This window comes from Procambarus clarkii, chromosome 40, assembly GCF_040958095.1.
Source record: "Procambarus clarkii isolate CNS0578487 chromosome 40, FALCON_Pclarkii_2.0, whole genome shotgun sequence".
Lineage (NCBI taxonomy): Eukaryota > Metazoa > Arthropoda > Malacostraca > Decapoda > Cambaridae > Procambarus > Procambarus clarkii.
Window position 1 is genome coordinate 27,337,991 of NC_091189.1, and position 16,533 is coordinate 27,354,523.

Sequence of the window (16,533 nt, forward strand, 5' to 3'; positions counted from 1 at the left end):
TAGATTATGGAGAAGAAAAAACAAAATAAAAAATACAAGTTTGAGCAAGTTTTCAAAAAAATCAGATTCCATCCCCTTAAACACATGTATGGAATATTTTTGGTAACAAATGACTTTTTAAATCTGCCAATGATCAAATTTTCTGTTATTTACTCTTGAAGCTGTAGATTGAAGTACAGTAGTACCTTACATTTGGGGCACATTGCATTTGCAAACTCTATGCTCACAAGTGAACAAATCACAAGTGAAAAGATGTATATGCTAACAACATTATTGGCAGTGTTTAAAAACCCACACATGTTTGCGAAACGTGTAAGGATTTACACCAAGTCTTTTGCACTCTCCCGAGTGCTTTGTCAGGGTTTGCGATATGTGGCTAGGCCATGACTTGCATCTCAACGACTAATGCAGCTGCTACCCTGGATCCAATCCTCTTATGGTCAGGAGGTCAAGAAGGAAGAATAAGAGGATTGGATCCAGGGTAGCAGCTACATTAGTCATCGAAATGCAAGTCTTGGTCTACCTTACCTTGAGGTGTTTTAAGGGCTTAGAGTCCTTGCGGCCCGGTCGTCGACCAGGCCTCCTGGTTCCTGGACTGGTCAACCAGGCCAATATGCTCATAAAGCATTCACATCCACAAAGCATTCATGGACGTGAGGGGTCAGACAGTTATGCCTCTTATGTGTAGTGGAAGCGTGTTGAACAGTCTTGGGGCCTCTGATGCTGATAGAACATGTGGATAGATGTGTGACCTAACCACATACCCAAACCTTGAAAAAGCACTCAGGAGAGCAAAGGACTTAGTGTAAATCTTTACACATGTTTTGCACAAGTGGGGGGTTTATATCCTACATTATTATACCAGTACTGTACATTATTACATGTACATGGTTAGGAGCAAGGGAGGAATCCCAATCATATGTGGCATTCTTCCAAGAAAGGGAGTTGGAAATGAATGGTTGTCGAGGGCACTTGGTGTCAATTGCCGCCTGGAAAGATATTGCAAATCAAATGCAGTATCTTTCACATAACTGGGAACACTTCTATGGAAGAAATGAAATATATGCTCAGGATGGGGTGCATCTATCAAAAACTGGGGTTGTTGTTGTGAACTCGTTGGAACCAGTGGTTGGAGGTATTTGTTTGGGTTTAACCGATAGTGGTATGGAAATTGATGAGGAGGAAGGAGGTAATAAAAGTATATGTTTGTGGGAGAAAGAAATTGGCAAAATGATCAGGGAAAGAGAAGGGCCTCAAATTAACAATACACTTAGGGTATATTAACCCAACAATAGAAGTCTAAGAAACAAAAACGGATTAAATGCTCTTGTCTGTACAGAAAATATGGATATTATTGCACTTACCGAAACATGGATGAATGTAGAAAATAGAGAACTATTAGCTGAATATCAAATACAGTAAATGGATTTAAACTATTTCACACATATATATATATTAGACGAGGGATGGAGTAGCCATATATGTTAGGGACAATTTGAAATGGAGTCTCAAAGAGCAAATCAAAACTGAGCCCCACACACAAGGGAAGTGTGTTAGGAGCCGGTCGGCCGAGCAGACAGCACACTGGGCTTGTGATCCTGTGGTCCCGGGTTCGATCCCGGGCGCCGACGAGAAACAATGGGCAGAGTTTCTTTCACCCTATGTCCCTGTTACCTAGCAGTAAAATAGGTACCTGGGTGTTAGTCAGCTGTCACGGGCTGCTTCCTGAGGGTGGAGGCCTGGTCAAGGACCGGGCCGCGGGGACACTAAAAAAAAGACATCATTCCCAAATCCTTGACATGCTGTTTTTCTACTATGGGAAGATTCGATTGTGTTTTGTACCCTGTATTATGTTTCAGATCCTCATTTTTGTCGTACCTGAGTACCTGAAATTTATCACTGTTAAACATGTTATTTTCTGCTGCCCAATCGAAAACTTTGTTGACATCTGCTTGTAGTTTTTCAATGTCTTCAGCAGAGGTAATTTTCATGCTGATTTTTGTGTCATCTGCAAAGGACGACACGAAGCTGTGACGTGTATTTTTGTCTATATCAGATATGAGAATAAGGAACAGTAGCGGTGCAAGGACTGTACCTTGAGGTACAGAGCTTTTAACATCGCTTGGACTCGATTTTATCTGATTGACTGTTACTCTGTGTTCTGTTCGACAGGAAATTGAGTATCCAGCGTCCTACTTTTCCAGTTATTCCCATTGACCTCATTTGGACCTCATATGGACCAATAGGTCTTCTGCAGTTTCCTTCATTCTTATGTAGTGGGTGTAAAGGGCCAACAATGTAGGGGGGGGGGGTCTGGTGGGGCAGTGGTAGACAGGGGGGGGGGGGTCTGTCGGGCAGTGGTAGACAAAGAGGGGGGAGGGGGTCTGGTGGACAGTGGTAGACAAAGAGGGGGGAGGGGGTCTGGTGGACAGTGGTAGAGACAGGGGGGGGAGGGTCTGGTGGACAGTGGTAGAGACAGGGTCTGGTGGACAGTGGTAGAGACAGGGGGGGGAGGGTCTGGTGGACAGTGGTAGAGACAGGGGGGGGAGGGTCTGGGACAGTGGTAGAGACAGGGGGGGAGGGTCTGGTGGACAGTGGTAGAGACAGGGGGGGGGGGTCTGGTGGACAGTGGTAGAGACAGGGGGGGAGGGTCTGGTGGACAGTGGTAGAGACAGGGGGGGGGTCTGGTGGACAGTGGTAGAGACAGGGGGGGGTCTGGTGGACAGTGGTAGAGACGGGGGGGGGAGGGTCTGGTGGACAGTGGTAGAGACAGGGGTGGGGGGAGGGCCTGGTGGACAGTGGTAGAGACAGGGGGGGGAGGGTCTGGTGGACAGTGGTAGACAGAGGGGGGGGGTCTGGTGGACAGTGGTAGAGACAGGGGGGGGTCTGGTGGACAGTGGTAGAGACAGGGGGGGAGGGTCTGGTGGACAGTGGTAGAGACAGGGGGGGGGTCTGGTGGACAGTGGTAGAGACAGGGGGGGGTCTGGTGGACAGTGGTAGAGACAGGGGGGGGTCTGGTGGACAGTGGTAGAGACAGGGGGGGAGGGTCTGGTGGACAGTGGTAGAGACAGGGGTGGGAGGGTCTGGTGGACAGTGGTAGAGACAGGGGGGGGGGAGGGTCTGGTGGACAGTGGTAGAGACAGGGGGGGAGGGTCTGGTGGACAGTGGTAGAGACAGAGGGGGGGGGGAGGGTCTGGTGGACAGTGGTAGAGACAGAGAGGGGTCTGGTGGACAGTGGTAGAGACAGGGGGGGTCTGGTGGAGAGTGGTAGAGACAGGGGGGGTCTGGTGGACAGTGGTAGAGACAGGGGGGGAGGGTCTGGTGGACAGTGGTAGAGACAGGGGGGGAGGGTCTGGTGGACAGTGGTAGAGACAGGGGGGGAGGGTCTGGTGGACAGTGGTAGAGACAGGGGGGGGAGGGTCTGGTGGACAGTGGTAGAGACAGGGGGGGAGGGTCTGGTGGACAGTGGTAGAGACAGGGGGGGGGAGGGTCTGGTGGACAGTGGTAGAGACAGAGAGGGGTCTGGTGGACAGTGGTAGAGACAGGGGGGGTCTGGTGGACAGTGGTAGAGACAGGGGGGGTCTGGTGGACAGTGGTAGAGACAAGGGGGAGGGTCTGGTGGACAGTGGTAGAGACAGGGGGGGAGGGTCTGGTGGACAGTGGTAGAGACAGGGGGGGAGGGTCTGGTGGACAGTGGTAGAGACAGGGGGGGGAGGGTCTGGTGGACAGTGGTAGAGACAGGGGGGGAGGGTCTGGTGGACAGTGGTAGAGACAGGGGGGGAGGGTCTGGTGGACAGTGGTAGAGATAGGGGAGGGGTCTGGTGGACAGTGGTAGAGATAGGGGGGGGGTCTGGTGGACAGTGGTAGAGATAGGGGGGGGTTTGGTGGACAGTGGTAGAGATAGGGGGGGGTTTGGTGGACAGTGGTAGAGATAGGGGGGGGGTCTGGTGGACAGTGGTAGAGACAGGGTCTGGTGGACAGTGGTAGAGACAGGGGGGGGAGGGTCTGGTGGACAGTGGTAGAGACAGGGGGGGAGGGTCTGGTGGACAGTGGTAGAGACAGGGGGGGAGGGTCTGGTGGACAGTGGTAGAGACAGGGGGGGTCTGTTGGGCAGTGGTAGACAAAGAGGGGGGAGGGGGTCTGGTGGACAGTGGTAGACAGAGGGGGGAGGGTCTGGTGGACAGTGGTAGAGATAGGGGAGGGGTCTGGTGGACAGTGGTAGAGATAGGGGGGGGGGTCTGGTGGACAGTGGTAGAGATAGGGGGGGTTTGGTGGACAGTGGTAGAGATAGGGGGGGGTCTGGTGGACAGTGGTAGAGACAGGGTCTGGTGGACAGTGGTAGAGACAGGGGGGGGAGGGTCTGGTGGACAGTGGTAGAGACAGGGGGGGGAGGGTCTGGGACAGTGGTAGAGACAGGGGGGGAGGGTCTGGTGGACAGTGGTAGAGACAGGGGGGGGGGGGGGGTCTGGTGGACAGTGGTAGAGACAGAGGGGGGGGGTCTGGTGGACAGTGGTAGAGACAGGGGGGGGGTCTGGTGGACAGTGGTAGAGACAGGGGAGGGTCTGGTGGACAGTGGTAGAGACAGGGGTGGGGGGAGGGCCTGGTGGACAGTGGTAGAGACAGGGGGGGGAGGGTCTGGTGGACAGTGGTAGACAGGGGGGGGGGTCTGGTGGACAGTGGTAGAGACAGGGGGGGGTCTGGTGGACAGTGGTAGAGACAGGGGGGGAGGGTCTGGTGGACAGTGGTAGAGACAGGGGGGGGTCTGGTGGACAGTGGTAGAGACAGGGGGGGGGGTCTGGTGGACAGTGGTAGAGACGGGGGGGGAGGGTCTGGTGGACAGTGGTAGAGACGGGGGGGGAGGGTCTGGTGGACAGTGGTAGAGACGGGGGGGTCTGGTGGACAGTGGTAGAGACAGGGGGGGGTCTGGTGGACAGTGGTAGAGACAGGGGGGGAGGGTCTGGTGGACAGTGGTAGAGACAGGGGGGGGGGTCTGGTGGACAGTAGTAGAGACAGGGGGGGGTCTGGTGGACAGTGGTAGAGACAGGGGGGGGGTCTGGTGGACAGTGGTAGAGACAGGGGGGGGAGGGTCTGGTGGACAGTGGTAGAGACAGGGGGGGGAGGGTCTGGTGGACAGTGGTAGAGACAGGGGAGGGTCTGGTGGACAGTGGTAGAGACAGGGGGGGGTCTGGTGGACAGTGGTAGAGACAGGGGGGGTCTGGTGGACAGTGGTAGAGACAGGGGGGGAGGGTCTGGTGGACAGTGGTAGAGACAGGGGGGGAGGGTCTGGTGGACAGTGGTAGAGACAGGGGGGGGAGGGTCTGGTGGACAGTGGTAGAGACAGGGGGGGAGGGTCTGGTGGACAGTGGTAGAGACAGAGGGGGGGGGGGAGGGTCTGGTGGACAGTGGTAGAGACAGAGAGGGGTCTGGTGGACAGTGGTAGAGACAGGGGGGGTCTGGTGGACAGTGGTAGAGACAGGGGGGGGTCTGGTGGACAGTGGTAGAGACAGGGGGGGAGGGTCTGGTGGACAGTGGTAGAGACAGGGGGGGAGGGTCTGGTGGACAGTGGTAGAGACAGGGGGGGAGGGTCTGGTGGACAGTGGTAGAGACAGGGGGGGGAGGGTCTGGTGGACAGTGGTAGAGACAGGGGGGGAGGGTCTGGTGGACAGTGGTAGAGACAGAGGGGGGGGAGGGTCTGGTGGACAGTGGTAGAGACAGAGAGGGGGGTCTGGTGGACAGTGGTAGAGACAGGGGGGGGTCTGGTGGAGCAGTGGTAGAGACAGGGGGGGTCTGGTGGACAGTGGTAGAGACAAGGGGGGGGTCTGGTGGACAGTGGTAGAGACAGGGGGGAGGGTCTGGTGGACAGTGGTAGAGACAGGGGGGGGAGGGTCTGGTGGACAGTGGTAGAGACAGGGGGGGGAGGGTCTGGTGGACAGTGGTAGAGACAGGGGGGAGGGTCTGGTGGACAGTGGTAGAGACAGGGGGGAGGGTCTGGTGGACAGTGGTAGAGACAGGGGGGAGGGTCTGGTGGACAGTGGTAGAGACAGGGGGGGGGAGGGTCTGGTGGACAGTGGTAGAGACAGGGGGGGAGGGTCTGTTGGGCAGTGGTAGAAGACGGGGGGGTGAGGGGTCTGGTGGACAGTGGTAGACAGAGGGGGGTCTGGTGGACAGTGGTAGAGACAGGGGGGGAGGGTCTGGTGGACAGTGGTAGAGACAGGGGGGGGTCTGGTGGACAGTGGTAGAGACAGGGGGGGGGTCTGGTGGACAGTGGTAGAGACAGGGGGGAGGGTCTGGTGGACAGTGGTAGAGACAGGGGGGGAGGGTCTGGTGGACAGTGGTAGAGACAGGGGGGGAGGGTCTGGTGGACAGTGGTAGAGACAGGGGGGGAGGGTCTGGTGGACAGTGGTAGAGACAGGGGGGGAGGGTCTGGTGGACAGTGGTAGACAAAGAGGGGGGAGGGGGTCTGGTGGACAGTGGTAGACAGAGGGGGGGAGGGTCTGGTGGACAGTGGTAGAGATAGGGGGGGGTTTGGTGGACAGTGGTAGAGATAGGGGGGGGTTTGGTGGACAGTGGTAGAGATAGGGGGGGGGTCTGGTGGACAGTGGTAGAGATAGGGGGAGGGGTCTGGTGGACAGTGGTAGAGACAGGGGGAGGGGGAGGTTGTGGGAGTATTAATGGAGTGTGGAGGGGAGGGGAGGGGGTGTAAGAGTAAGGTGGTGGCGCCGACCTTGGCTGGTATGTAGTGCAGTATTCCCCGTGCAACCACCTCACTCACTAGCACCCCGCCAAGTTGACTCTCACTACCCACACACCTCCCCGCTAGCTACCCCCACCCACCACCACTCCCCACCATCCCGCCTTCAGCCGCTCCGTATCTGCTTGCCCCCCCCCCCCCCCCTCTCCCACCCCCTCCCGTCTCCCAGCATCGACCCTTCCCTGCCTGTTTAGTGGTATCTGCGCCCCCGTCCTCCCACGTCTTATGGTATTTGCACCCCTTCCCCCTGCCTTAAAGTTTCCCCTCGGGGCCACATGATTGCACCATACATGTGCATGAATTGGTATAAGAAACGGGGTATTAACAAGGTATTCAATATATCAACAATACACCCCACGAAATAATTTAAGTGTACAAGTTGGATAAGTATAGAATTAAGAATGATTTGGGCAAATATACATTGGATAAGTTTAAATTAAGGAAAGACCTGGGTAAATACTAGTTCGGTAACAGGACTGTTGATTTGTGGAACCAATTACCGCGTAACATAATACAAGCAGGAGTTTTCAGTCGAGGATAGACACATGAATGACGCGTCTGGGATCATCCCGGACGGAGGTTAGAACTCTCATCACGACCCTTGTGGATTTGTTAATGTGTGTAAATCACGAACATTTAACACGGTGAAAAATGTGAGTGTCAGGCCACGAAGGAAGCATTGAAAAAGGAATTTCCTTACGTACTTTCGTATTTAATAATACATCTTCAGAAGGATCAATATATGAACAGGATGATCTTGTCCATATATGAATGAGATTGGGTGGATATAAACAGGAGCTGCCTTGTATGGGCCAATAGGTCTTCTGCAGTTACCTTGATTCTTGGGGTTTTAACTGCAGAAAGCCTATTGGCCCATACGTCACAGCTCTAATTTTTTTATATCAAGCCAACCTCTTCCCTGTATAAGTCTAACCTATACTTTAAACATTCCAGGGATCCTACGTCTTTGTTACCTGGTAATTGGTTCCACAAATCGACAACACTGTTACTGATCCTATACTATAACATAAGTGTATTTCCTGTTTCCACCCATGTCCTCATATCCTACTTTCAATTTTACGAGGTTGTCATTCTCCACCCTGTATTTCCCTCGGCATTGTGTCATCATATCCCCTCCTTCTCCCCTATACAGCTGAGAGAGATCTAGTTCTCTGAACATATTGTCTGGCACCAATTTTGTTGGAAACCTTTGTACTTTCTAAAGTTTGGCTTAATGTTTCACAAATGGTGACTTCTAAAATAAGAATACAACAAATTGCGAGACAGTGGCTATTTATATCCACCAAACTCGCTCGTATATCTAACCTTTGCTTGACGCACTCCTGCGACCCAACGTCTATTACCTTACCCGCCAAATTGTTCACGTCAAGAACTACAAGAATCCATTCAATAGATCGTCTAACTTATTTGGACAGTTTAAAAATTCTAAATCTGTATTCCGTAAAGTGCAAGTTGGAGTTACATAATATTTCACACTTTGAAGATACTAGAAGGACTGGTTGCCACTCTGAACACTGATACAACACCACACGAGACCAGGAAGCATGGCAGCACTTGCAAAATAGCCCCCGTTGAAAAGCTGAGGTACGAAGAGATAACTATCAACATTAAAAGGCCAAGACTTTTAAACACTCCTGTTACCCACAAGGGGCACAACTGGCCAACCACTGCGTTCAAAAGTGAACTTTTTGAAACTCTTTCAAAGGATACCTGATCAACCAAGCTGTGAGTCATTCATTAGGGTGCGCGAACAGTGAATGACCAGACTACCAAGCACGGCTTGGTCAGAGACCGGGCCGCGGGGACGTTGGTCTTAAGCATAGACAGATAAAGGCAAGGTAAAGGTTGATAAAGGATAGGCACGAGGAAGGGGGCAGGATGGGGAACTATGGGCAAGGTTGTTGGGTGGTCGGTGGGTACATGGGGGAGTGGGAGGGAAGAGATTCAACATGTTTTGAACACAATACCTCAGTCACCCCACCGCAAACACAGGCGGCGGTGGTGGCAGCGTTGCACAACAAACTCTTCAACACATCCACCCGCCTGTCTACACCTGACAATCATTTTGCTTTACTTTCACCAGTTTCTATTACATCCCACCTCCCTCCCCTCTTACTCCACTGCACCTGTCTTCCCAATTCACCCGAGATAGACTGGGCAAGAATTTCACAACACTGAATCCTATCGTTCCATAAAACGCGATTTAGTTAGCGGCCGTCAACTTGTCCAGAACACCATGCACGAGTGACGGACTCACGGAACACAGACATGTACAAGCAGACATACACGAGGACGGACGGTAACAACGTGCAGCTTCTCACAATTTGTCACTGTACAAACTCCAACCTCCTAACACGACGCTTACGACCCCACGGGTTACACCAACACCGTCACTCGCGCCAAAGTTTTGGCTCCACGTGACACTGCCCAGCACCAAGGCCGTCACCATCGCGCACACGCTTATCTAATACCTGTACCAAGATAACCAATCGATAAGCTGCTTAACTGATACCAGTGATTACCATAAATGTGAGACAACGACAAACTCACAGGAAAATTCTGAGCAGACCACTCCTACACACTACAAAATCCCATAACCTGGCTGAATGAGTGAGAGGAAAGATGGCTACAGCATGAGGAGTTTGAAGAGCAGAGGCAGCAATTCTTTAAATAAGCATCCGTCAAGTCTAGTAACCTTAAAGATCATTACTTGCACTCATCATTTATATGCCACAAATTAGGGCATAAACAGAGCTGGGTGCAGTGTAACAACCTGGCTGAACAAATAACCAATACATATCAAAAGATGTTTCGCTCCGTCCTGAACACTTAACAATTCGTGACATACCGTAGTCGAGTGCTCAAGTCAATATAATAACACATTTGCCATGTAAATTAAATTCTGTCTTGCAACAAAATAGAAAGTCATGCAGAGGTAGGGAGCCGCAGCCCAGCCCCTCCCCCCCCCCGTCTTACCCAATGTCAAGGAGAACCCAGCTAGATACGACATGCAGTTCAGTTGTGAGGTAGTGTGATCTGATGGAGACGTCGCAACGCATCTACTTATAGCCCTTCACCACAACTTCCAGCCACATAGCAACCTGTGGCCGCTTCACACAGCTAATCTCATCTTCATCAACTGGTCTTTTTATTTATGGCCCACAGGTACACTCCAGGTATACCTTCATGCCCATATTCCCCAAAACCTGAGGGAGACGAGATATCAATGGAGATGGGTTACACGTAGACACCCACAAGGATTAGTAGACACTTTCCTGGAAGAAGTGCCGGGTCAACCAGGATGTCTTAGATACTTGGGCCTGTGGACTGTTGCAAGCAAGAGCCTGATGAACCAAGTTATCACAAGACAATCCTGGCTCCAGGCTGGGCTTGGGAATAACTCTCAGAATCCCCTCCAAGATTCTGTAGGAATGTACAAGAGGACCCGTACTGTGCCGGCACGCCAATGGCTTGACGGAGAAAGTAGAATGTTACATATTAATGTTGGACAACGACGCTAAACTAAACTAACCACGACAGTTTGAGGACAGCACCACGAAGATCTACACAAACCAAGAAAGTGGCTACCAGACACTACCAGCAAATGAAGGGCGACTGGAAAGGTTCCAGGGTTCGAGTCTCAGACCCCATGTGAATGGAATGTACATGTTGTATAATACTCTTTGCAAAGGAATGTGATAAGCTTGACAATGGAGTGATGGCCCATTAAATGAAAGTTTCCTCCAAGGAGTGCCGGACCAACCGGGCTGTGGTGGGTATGTGGGCCTGCGGGCCGCTGCAAGCAACAGCCTGGTGGACCAAACTCTCACAAGTCAAGCCTGGCCTCGGGCCGGGCTTGGGGAGGAGAACAACTCCCAGAACCCCATTAACCAGGTAAATAAGATCAATAGCAATAATGGGGAAAGTGTGACGTTGTATTTTCAATTTTGTGTTAAACAGAATGTAGAGTAAGGGTCAACACAACAACATCAAGTCCAAGTGAAGTGAACAGTTGTGTACCTCAAGGAGCAGTCCTTGCACCACTGCTCTCTCTCTCTCTTATCTCAGATACACACAAACATACTTGTCACAGTTTCATGTCATCCTTTGCGAATAATCAACATGGAAATCTCTTCCGTAGAAGAAAAACTACAAGCCTATATTAAGTCTTCGTTTTGGCAACTGCAAATAACATGATAAACACAGCATGCTTAGCAGTAATAAGTCCCAAGTACTTGGGAATGGAGGAAACTAGGGACAAACGATATACAGGCTACACGACACAATCACATTTACTCACAAGCAAAATAGCATGTGAAAGATCTGGGAATTATGAAGTCTGACGACCTGACATTTAGTGAAAATAACCAAGCAAATATAGCGGCGGCGGCGGCCAGGAAAATAAGGATTACGAGAACGTTCAAATCCAGGAACCTCACAGCAATACTAATAGTCTTTAAATCCCTGGTGCTGCCCCATCTTGAGTATTGCTTGGTACTCGCCTCCCCTTTCTCAGCAGATAAACTACTGAAATAGAAGGAATATAGAGAATCTATGCGGCACACACAGACACTATATAACACCTAAATTACCGGGACTCAAAAAGCTCTCAAAATTATTCTCCAGAAAGGAGAAAGAGGTATCAAATAATATATTCATGGAAGACACTGGACAGGTCCCAAATGTGTAGTAAAATAGCAACCTTCTGGAGCAAAAGATACGGAAGGAAATGCAGAATAGAAGCAGTGAGTGGTAGAGGGTGCCATAGGCACCATTGTGCCATTATGAGGTAATGGAGGGACAAACTCTCGTTCTGGTGGACACCTGCCCTAACCGACTGCCATGATGGTACAAAACCAAGCAGCCAGTCGTTCTGGTGGACACCTGCCCTAACCGACTGCCATCCATGATGGTACAAAACCAAGCAGCCAGGAACTGAATCAGAGTCGCGAGTTCGAGTCACTCCAATGCCTCAAAATGGTTTTAATTGTTATATGACGTCATTGGGACTACTTGGTGATCAGAGAGTACCATCTGAACATCAGAGGTCCAACAACTGCTCAATATACTCCCAGCAAGCATTACAACATTGTCAGAACAAAGGTGGAAGTCTTCAAGAAGTATTTAGGCAAGTCCTTGCAAGAAGTGTAAGACCAACCAGGCTTTAGTGGCTATGTGGGCCGCTCCAAGCAACTGCCTGTTGGACCATGTTATCACAAGTCGAGCCTGGCCTCCCATGGCCGGGCTCAGGAAGTAGAACAACTCCAACACCATCTCCAGGTATGGAGGTACAAAATGAAGGAAGAGTCGAGGAGGAAGAAGTGTGGTAGGACAGGCTACAGGTGCTCCAAACCTGTCACCAAGCCCCGCTACAAGACCAGCTGGTAATAAGTGCACAAGTAACAGGTAGGTGAAGCGAGGGGGGGGGGGGGGAGGAAGGAGTGTAACAGGTGTGAGTAAATGCTCGCCGCTGCTACATCAAGGTGAGGAGTAGTGTTGGCGTGAGTCACTCAATACTCATGACCATTATGAGCAGCACAACTTGTGGCGCGGCACCACACTCACACTCACAAAGGCACTCACTCCTCCCACCACCACCACTAAGCACTCACGTGCTCAGGTTATGAGAACAAATATATAAAGCTTCAAAGCTAGGTCCAGTACGCTCGCCCCCCCCCCCCCACAAATATCAATGTTACACCTGATCTGAATAAATCAACCAATTATAACCATAGTAACAAGATACAACATTCTAGTGTACACAGACACGCTACTGTACACTTTCAAGGTTGTAACTCATCACGAAGGGCGAGTTTACATTACATACCTGCAAGAGGGCACACACGTGCACGAACGCCCTATCCTCACACTTACTGCGCCGTAATTTTGACGTTAACGTGGAAAAACGTACCGGCGGAAAACGTGATTTAGTGAAGTAAAAGACGGTAACAATGACGCTTCCTGTAACGGGCAACTGTGTCTTGAAGGTTGGCCGGGTTACCAGGCTCGGTAACGCCTCTGTTTAGGCACAACCACTCCAAATGTGACGCTTGCCAACATCGCCAAAAACTGAGTAAGCAGCAGTAAATAGTCATCATTAATGTCCAGTGTATTATAACTCCCGAGCATCACTACACCTGGTCCATGCAAGTAAGGGGAAAATCACTGCCGCGGACGACTGCTGGAGTACGGCGGCCAAAACCACTCATAGTCAAAACCAGCTGATTTGTAGGCGACGGATTACCCCCCCCCCGTCCTTCTCCACAGAGCGCGCTTATATCAACAGCAGTAGATATATACGTACACGTACCTACGCGCGCGTGTGCGCCTACGTGTACGTGTGCGCGCGCTTTCCCCCCCCCCCTCGTCCTTCCCCACAGAGAGCGCTTACATCATCATCAGCAGCCGTAGATATATACGTACACGTACCTACGCGCGCGTGCGCGTCTCTCCCTCCCCCCCCCCTCCCTCCTACCCCGCCCCCCGTCCGTGCCAGTGCAGCCAGCCACATTTCTTGGGCGGTGTGGCTAAGTACCTCCCAGGTGGTTATAAACAACCTCCACCAACTATGACAGCCTGTATATAGCCACTGTGGATGCCAGGTACAAAACATGTAAACACCAACACAATTCACACTTTTGTATCGTTATTTAGAAATCCAGAGGACAAGTTAAACAACCCTAACACCCCCCAGGCCTAGTAAAGTACACAATGTGCTAAATTACATCTACGGTACCGCATATTAGGCCTATGACAGTCAAGGTTTATTAACAGTTTCATTTGTAGTGTGCATTTTATAATTACAGTTGTACAAAACAGACCATCTCGGGTCAAGTCCACTAGAAAAGTGGCTAGAGGTCTACCACGTTTGGCGGAGTAGAGCTTAATCCCCCGGTACTAAAGGTCAAATTATTGGTCTCATATTATACAAATATTGTATGGCTATTGTTCATTGTTAGAAAAGGCGGTCATTTATTGGAGCATCACCACTAGCGTCACAGTCGGTGGCGAGGGAGGTCATGGACAATGGCAGTAGTATACTCTCACTCGTGTCTATGTAACAAACTAATTTGCAGTTTAATTACACACCTTAGGGTTATCTTGAGATGATTTCGGGGCTTTTTTTTAGTGTCCCCGCGGCCCGGTCCTCGACCAGGCCTCCACCCCCAGGAAGCAGCCCGTGACAGCTGACTAACACCCAGGTACCTATTTTACTGCTAGGTAACAGGAGCATAGAGTGAAAGAAACTCTGCCCAATGTTTCTCGCCGGCGCCTGGGATCGAACCCAGGACCAGCGTGCTGTCCGCTCGGCCGACCGGCTCAAAAGCGTATTTATCAGGGTCAACTAAGATATTACATAAAGCGTGTAATTACACCATGTTTCTTCTGACATTGGCGATGGCCAAGTTACAATAGGTCGACAAACATTTTACACGACAACTTATTACATCAGCCCTTAACAGTGCTGAGCCCTCTCGTGCTGGCGTTTAATTACGGGTGCTGGAAATTATTAAACTGCCCTCACGCGCCTCTCCCACAGTAAACTACCAAACATAACCCACCTACACCCACACAAACATACAAATAATGTATTTATAAATACGCTTTTGGTTTCACAATTTTTGTCTAATGACAAAGATGTATTTGTGGCAAATGTCAGCCTGGACGGGAAGAGTTTGAAGATGGGTTGGCAAGAGTAAGAGCAGCAAGTGCTTAAAGGTGGGAGGTGGGAGTGATTGATGAAGGAGCGAGTAAACATTATGATACAAGTAATGGTAGTGGGAGCCGGTGATGCTGGCTGGCTGGCTGGCTGGCTCTGGTTCAGTATTGCCTTCACGTTTGCCTAATTAGGGACGTTGGCAGTGACAATGAAGATAAAACACTTACACTCACACATTGCCAAACCTTCTACAACAGCCAATCAAGTGTAAAGAGTGAATGAATGAAGCGAGCGAGGCGGAACAAAAACAAGGGCAGGGGAAGGAAAAGAGCTTACCTCTCGCACCTTCTGTATGAGGAAGCAGGAGGGGGCGAGGGCGGTGCAGACGTAGGCAGCGTCAGCGTCCAGGCACCCTGGGAGGGGGTCTGACGCCCCTGCGGCGGCACTCATGGCCCCAGGGCACCACCACCACCCGGCCTCCCCCTCCCCTCCGCTACACCCCTCCTCCTCCCTGCCGCCCCCACCCAAACTACACTGGTTTGTGTGGGGGCCGCTGATGCTGCCGCTGCTGGTGGTGGTGGTCACTCTGGATGAGCGTCCCGTCTGGTAGTTATGGTAGTGGTATCGTGGAGTTGGTGGTCTTGAGGGCCGTGGCAAGAGGGGCACCCCCGGGGTACGGACACGGGGCGCCACCCCCAGGGTACGGACACGGGGCGGCGCCCCTGGGGGTCGCGACACTTGAAAATGTGGGGCCCGAAAAGTGCGGCTGCCGCCCCTACGCCCACCAGCAGCGGGCGACGGTGGTACTAGAAGGGAGCGGTGCTCCACGCCCGCGCCACCCCTGCCGCCACCATCCCTCCGCACGCCCGCGGCCGACACGGCGACCAGCGGGCTGCGGCTCACGCCCGCCGCCCGCAACCCACCGCCATGTCGCCGTCGCAAACCCCCGGAGACCAGGTGACAGGTGGCACAGTGCCCACCTTGGCACCGCAAGACCCGACACAGGTGGGTCACACCGTCACTGCCCGGGCACTGCCACCTTCGCCACAAGGTAACACATCAACACTCGTCCAGTACACGCGGCGAGCAGCAGTAGCAGCAAGAGATCAGAGGCACAACACCCGGGTTACTACTACCACAACACCGTCCCCGCCGTCATGAACAGTGTGTTGTGATCTACACCCAACACTAAGCGTCTGCCTCCAGCACCAGCAACACTTGTAATGTCCTACTAAACACTCACCTTCCACCATCACTACACCTAATACACTCTAAACATTACACCATCACACTTAGTAAACAGTTTATTTCAATACAAACAATACACTAGTCACGGCATTTTCTGTGTAATATACATCTTCAACTAGTTTATTATTGTGATGTATTGTTGCAGGTAGAGCGCCAGCCATCTGGCCGTGTTGCACGTCTAACTGGCCGCTCTTGTTATACACGTTACTCTCTACACTACACCACAGTTACTGGCCTCTGTTGTTTATACACGTTAACCACTCCTCTACACTACACCACAGTTACTGGCCTCTGTTGTTTATACACGTTAACCACTCCTCTCTACACTACACCACAGTTACTGGCCTCACTCTACACAAGCCCTCCATACTGTAGTTTGGTGGGAGGGGCGCCAGGCAACCCTACAACACTAGGGTGGGTCAACACAGCAAGGTTGGGTCAACCACTTCTCTACACTCAAGGCGTCTAACAGACAACCACTATCACCTACATTATGTAAGCATCACTTCAATTTAACAATTATTTACTGTAACTCAAATTTCGAACATTTTGCCCACTAATTTGTAAAAAAGCAATTGAGCCAAGACTTCAACACCCGTGTCTATGGTGTGGTTCAGACAGTACGGTAAACAAACGGGGGCAGGGGCGAAATTATGGAAATTACTGATCAACTTGGCTGTTTTTATTTTCTCAAAGTGCGAGCAGCAGCGTCTAACAGCCTGGCTGACCAGACTATCCATCAGCCAGGGGGCCTGGCACCGAACCATCCATCAGCCAGGAGGCCTGGCACCGAACCATCCGTCAGCCAGGAGGCCTGGCACCGAACCATCCGTCAGCCAGGAGGCCTGGCACC

General features: G+C 51.6%; 1 protein-coding gene across 11 annotated transcripts in view; it reads right to left on the reverse strand.

Annotated features, from left to right (window-relative positions):
* Larp4B (La-related protein 4B) overlaps positions 1–16,533 on the reverse strand; it is a 164,876-nt gene that overhangs the window by 96,554 nt on the left and 51,789 nt on the right. Inside the window, exon 1 of one of the 11 annotated variants that reach the window (XM_045742162.2) lies at positions 14,769–14,902. The exons of 8 other annotated variants lie outside the window; for them this stretch is intronic. In XM_045742162.2, coding sequence (XP_045598118.1) covers positions 14,769–14,882 — 114 coding nt within the window. In that variant the 5' untranslated portion in view covers positions 14,883–14,902. Of the gene's footprint in view, positions 1–9,118; positions 9,139–14,768; positions 14,903–16,533 lie in introns of those variants that run through there. 2 more of the 11 variants (XM_045742163.2, XM_045742167.2) reach the window with 2 other exon arrangements.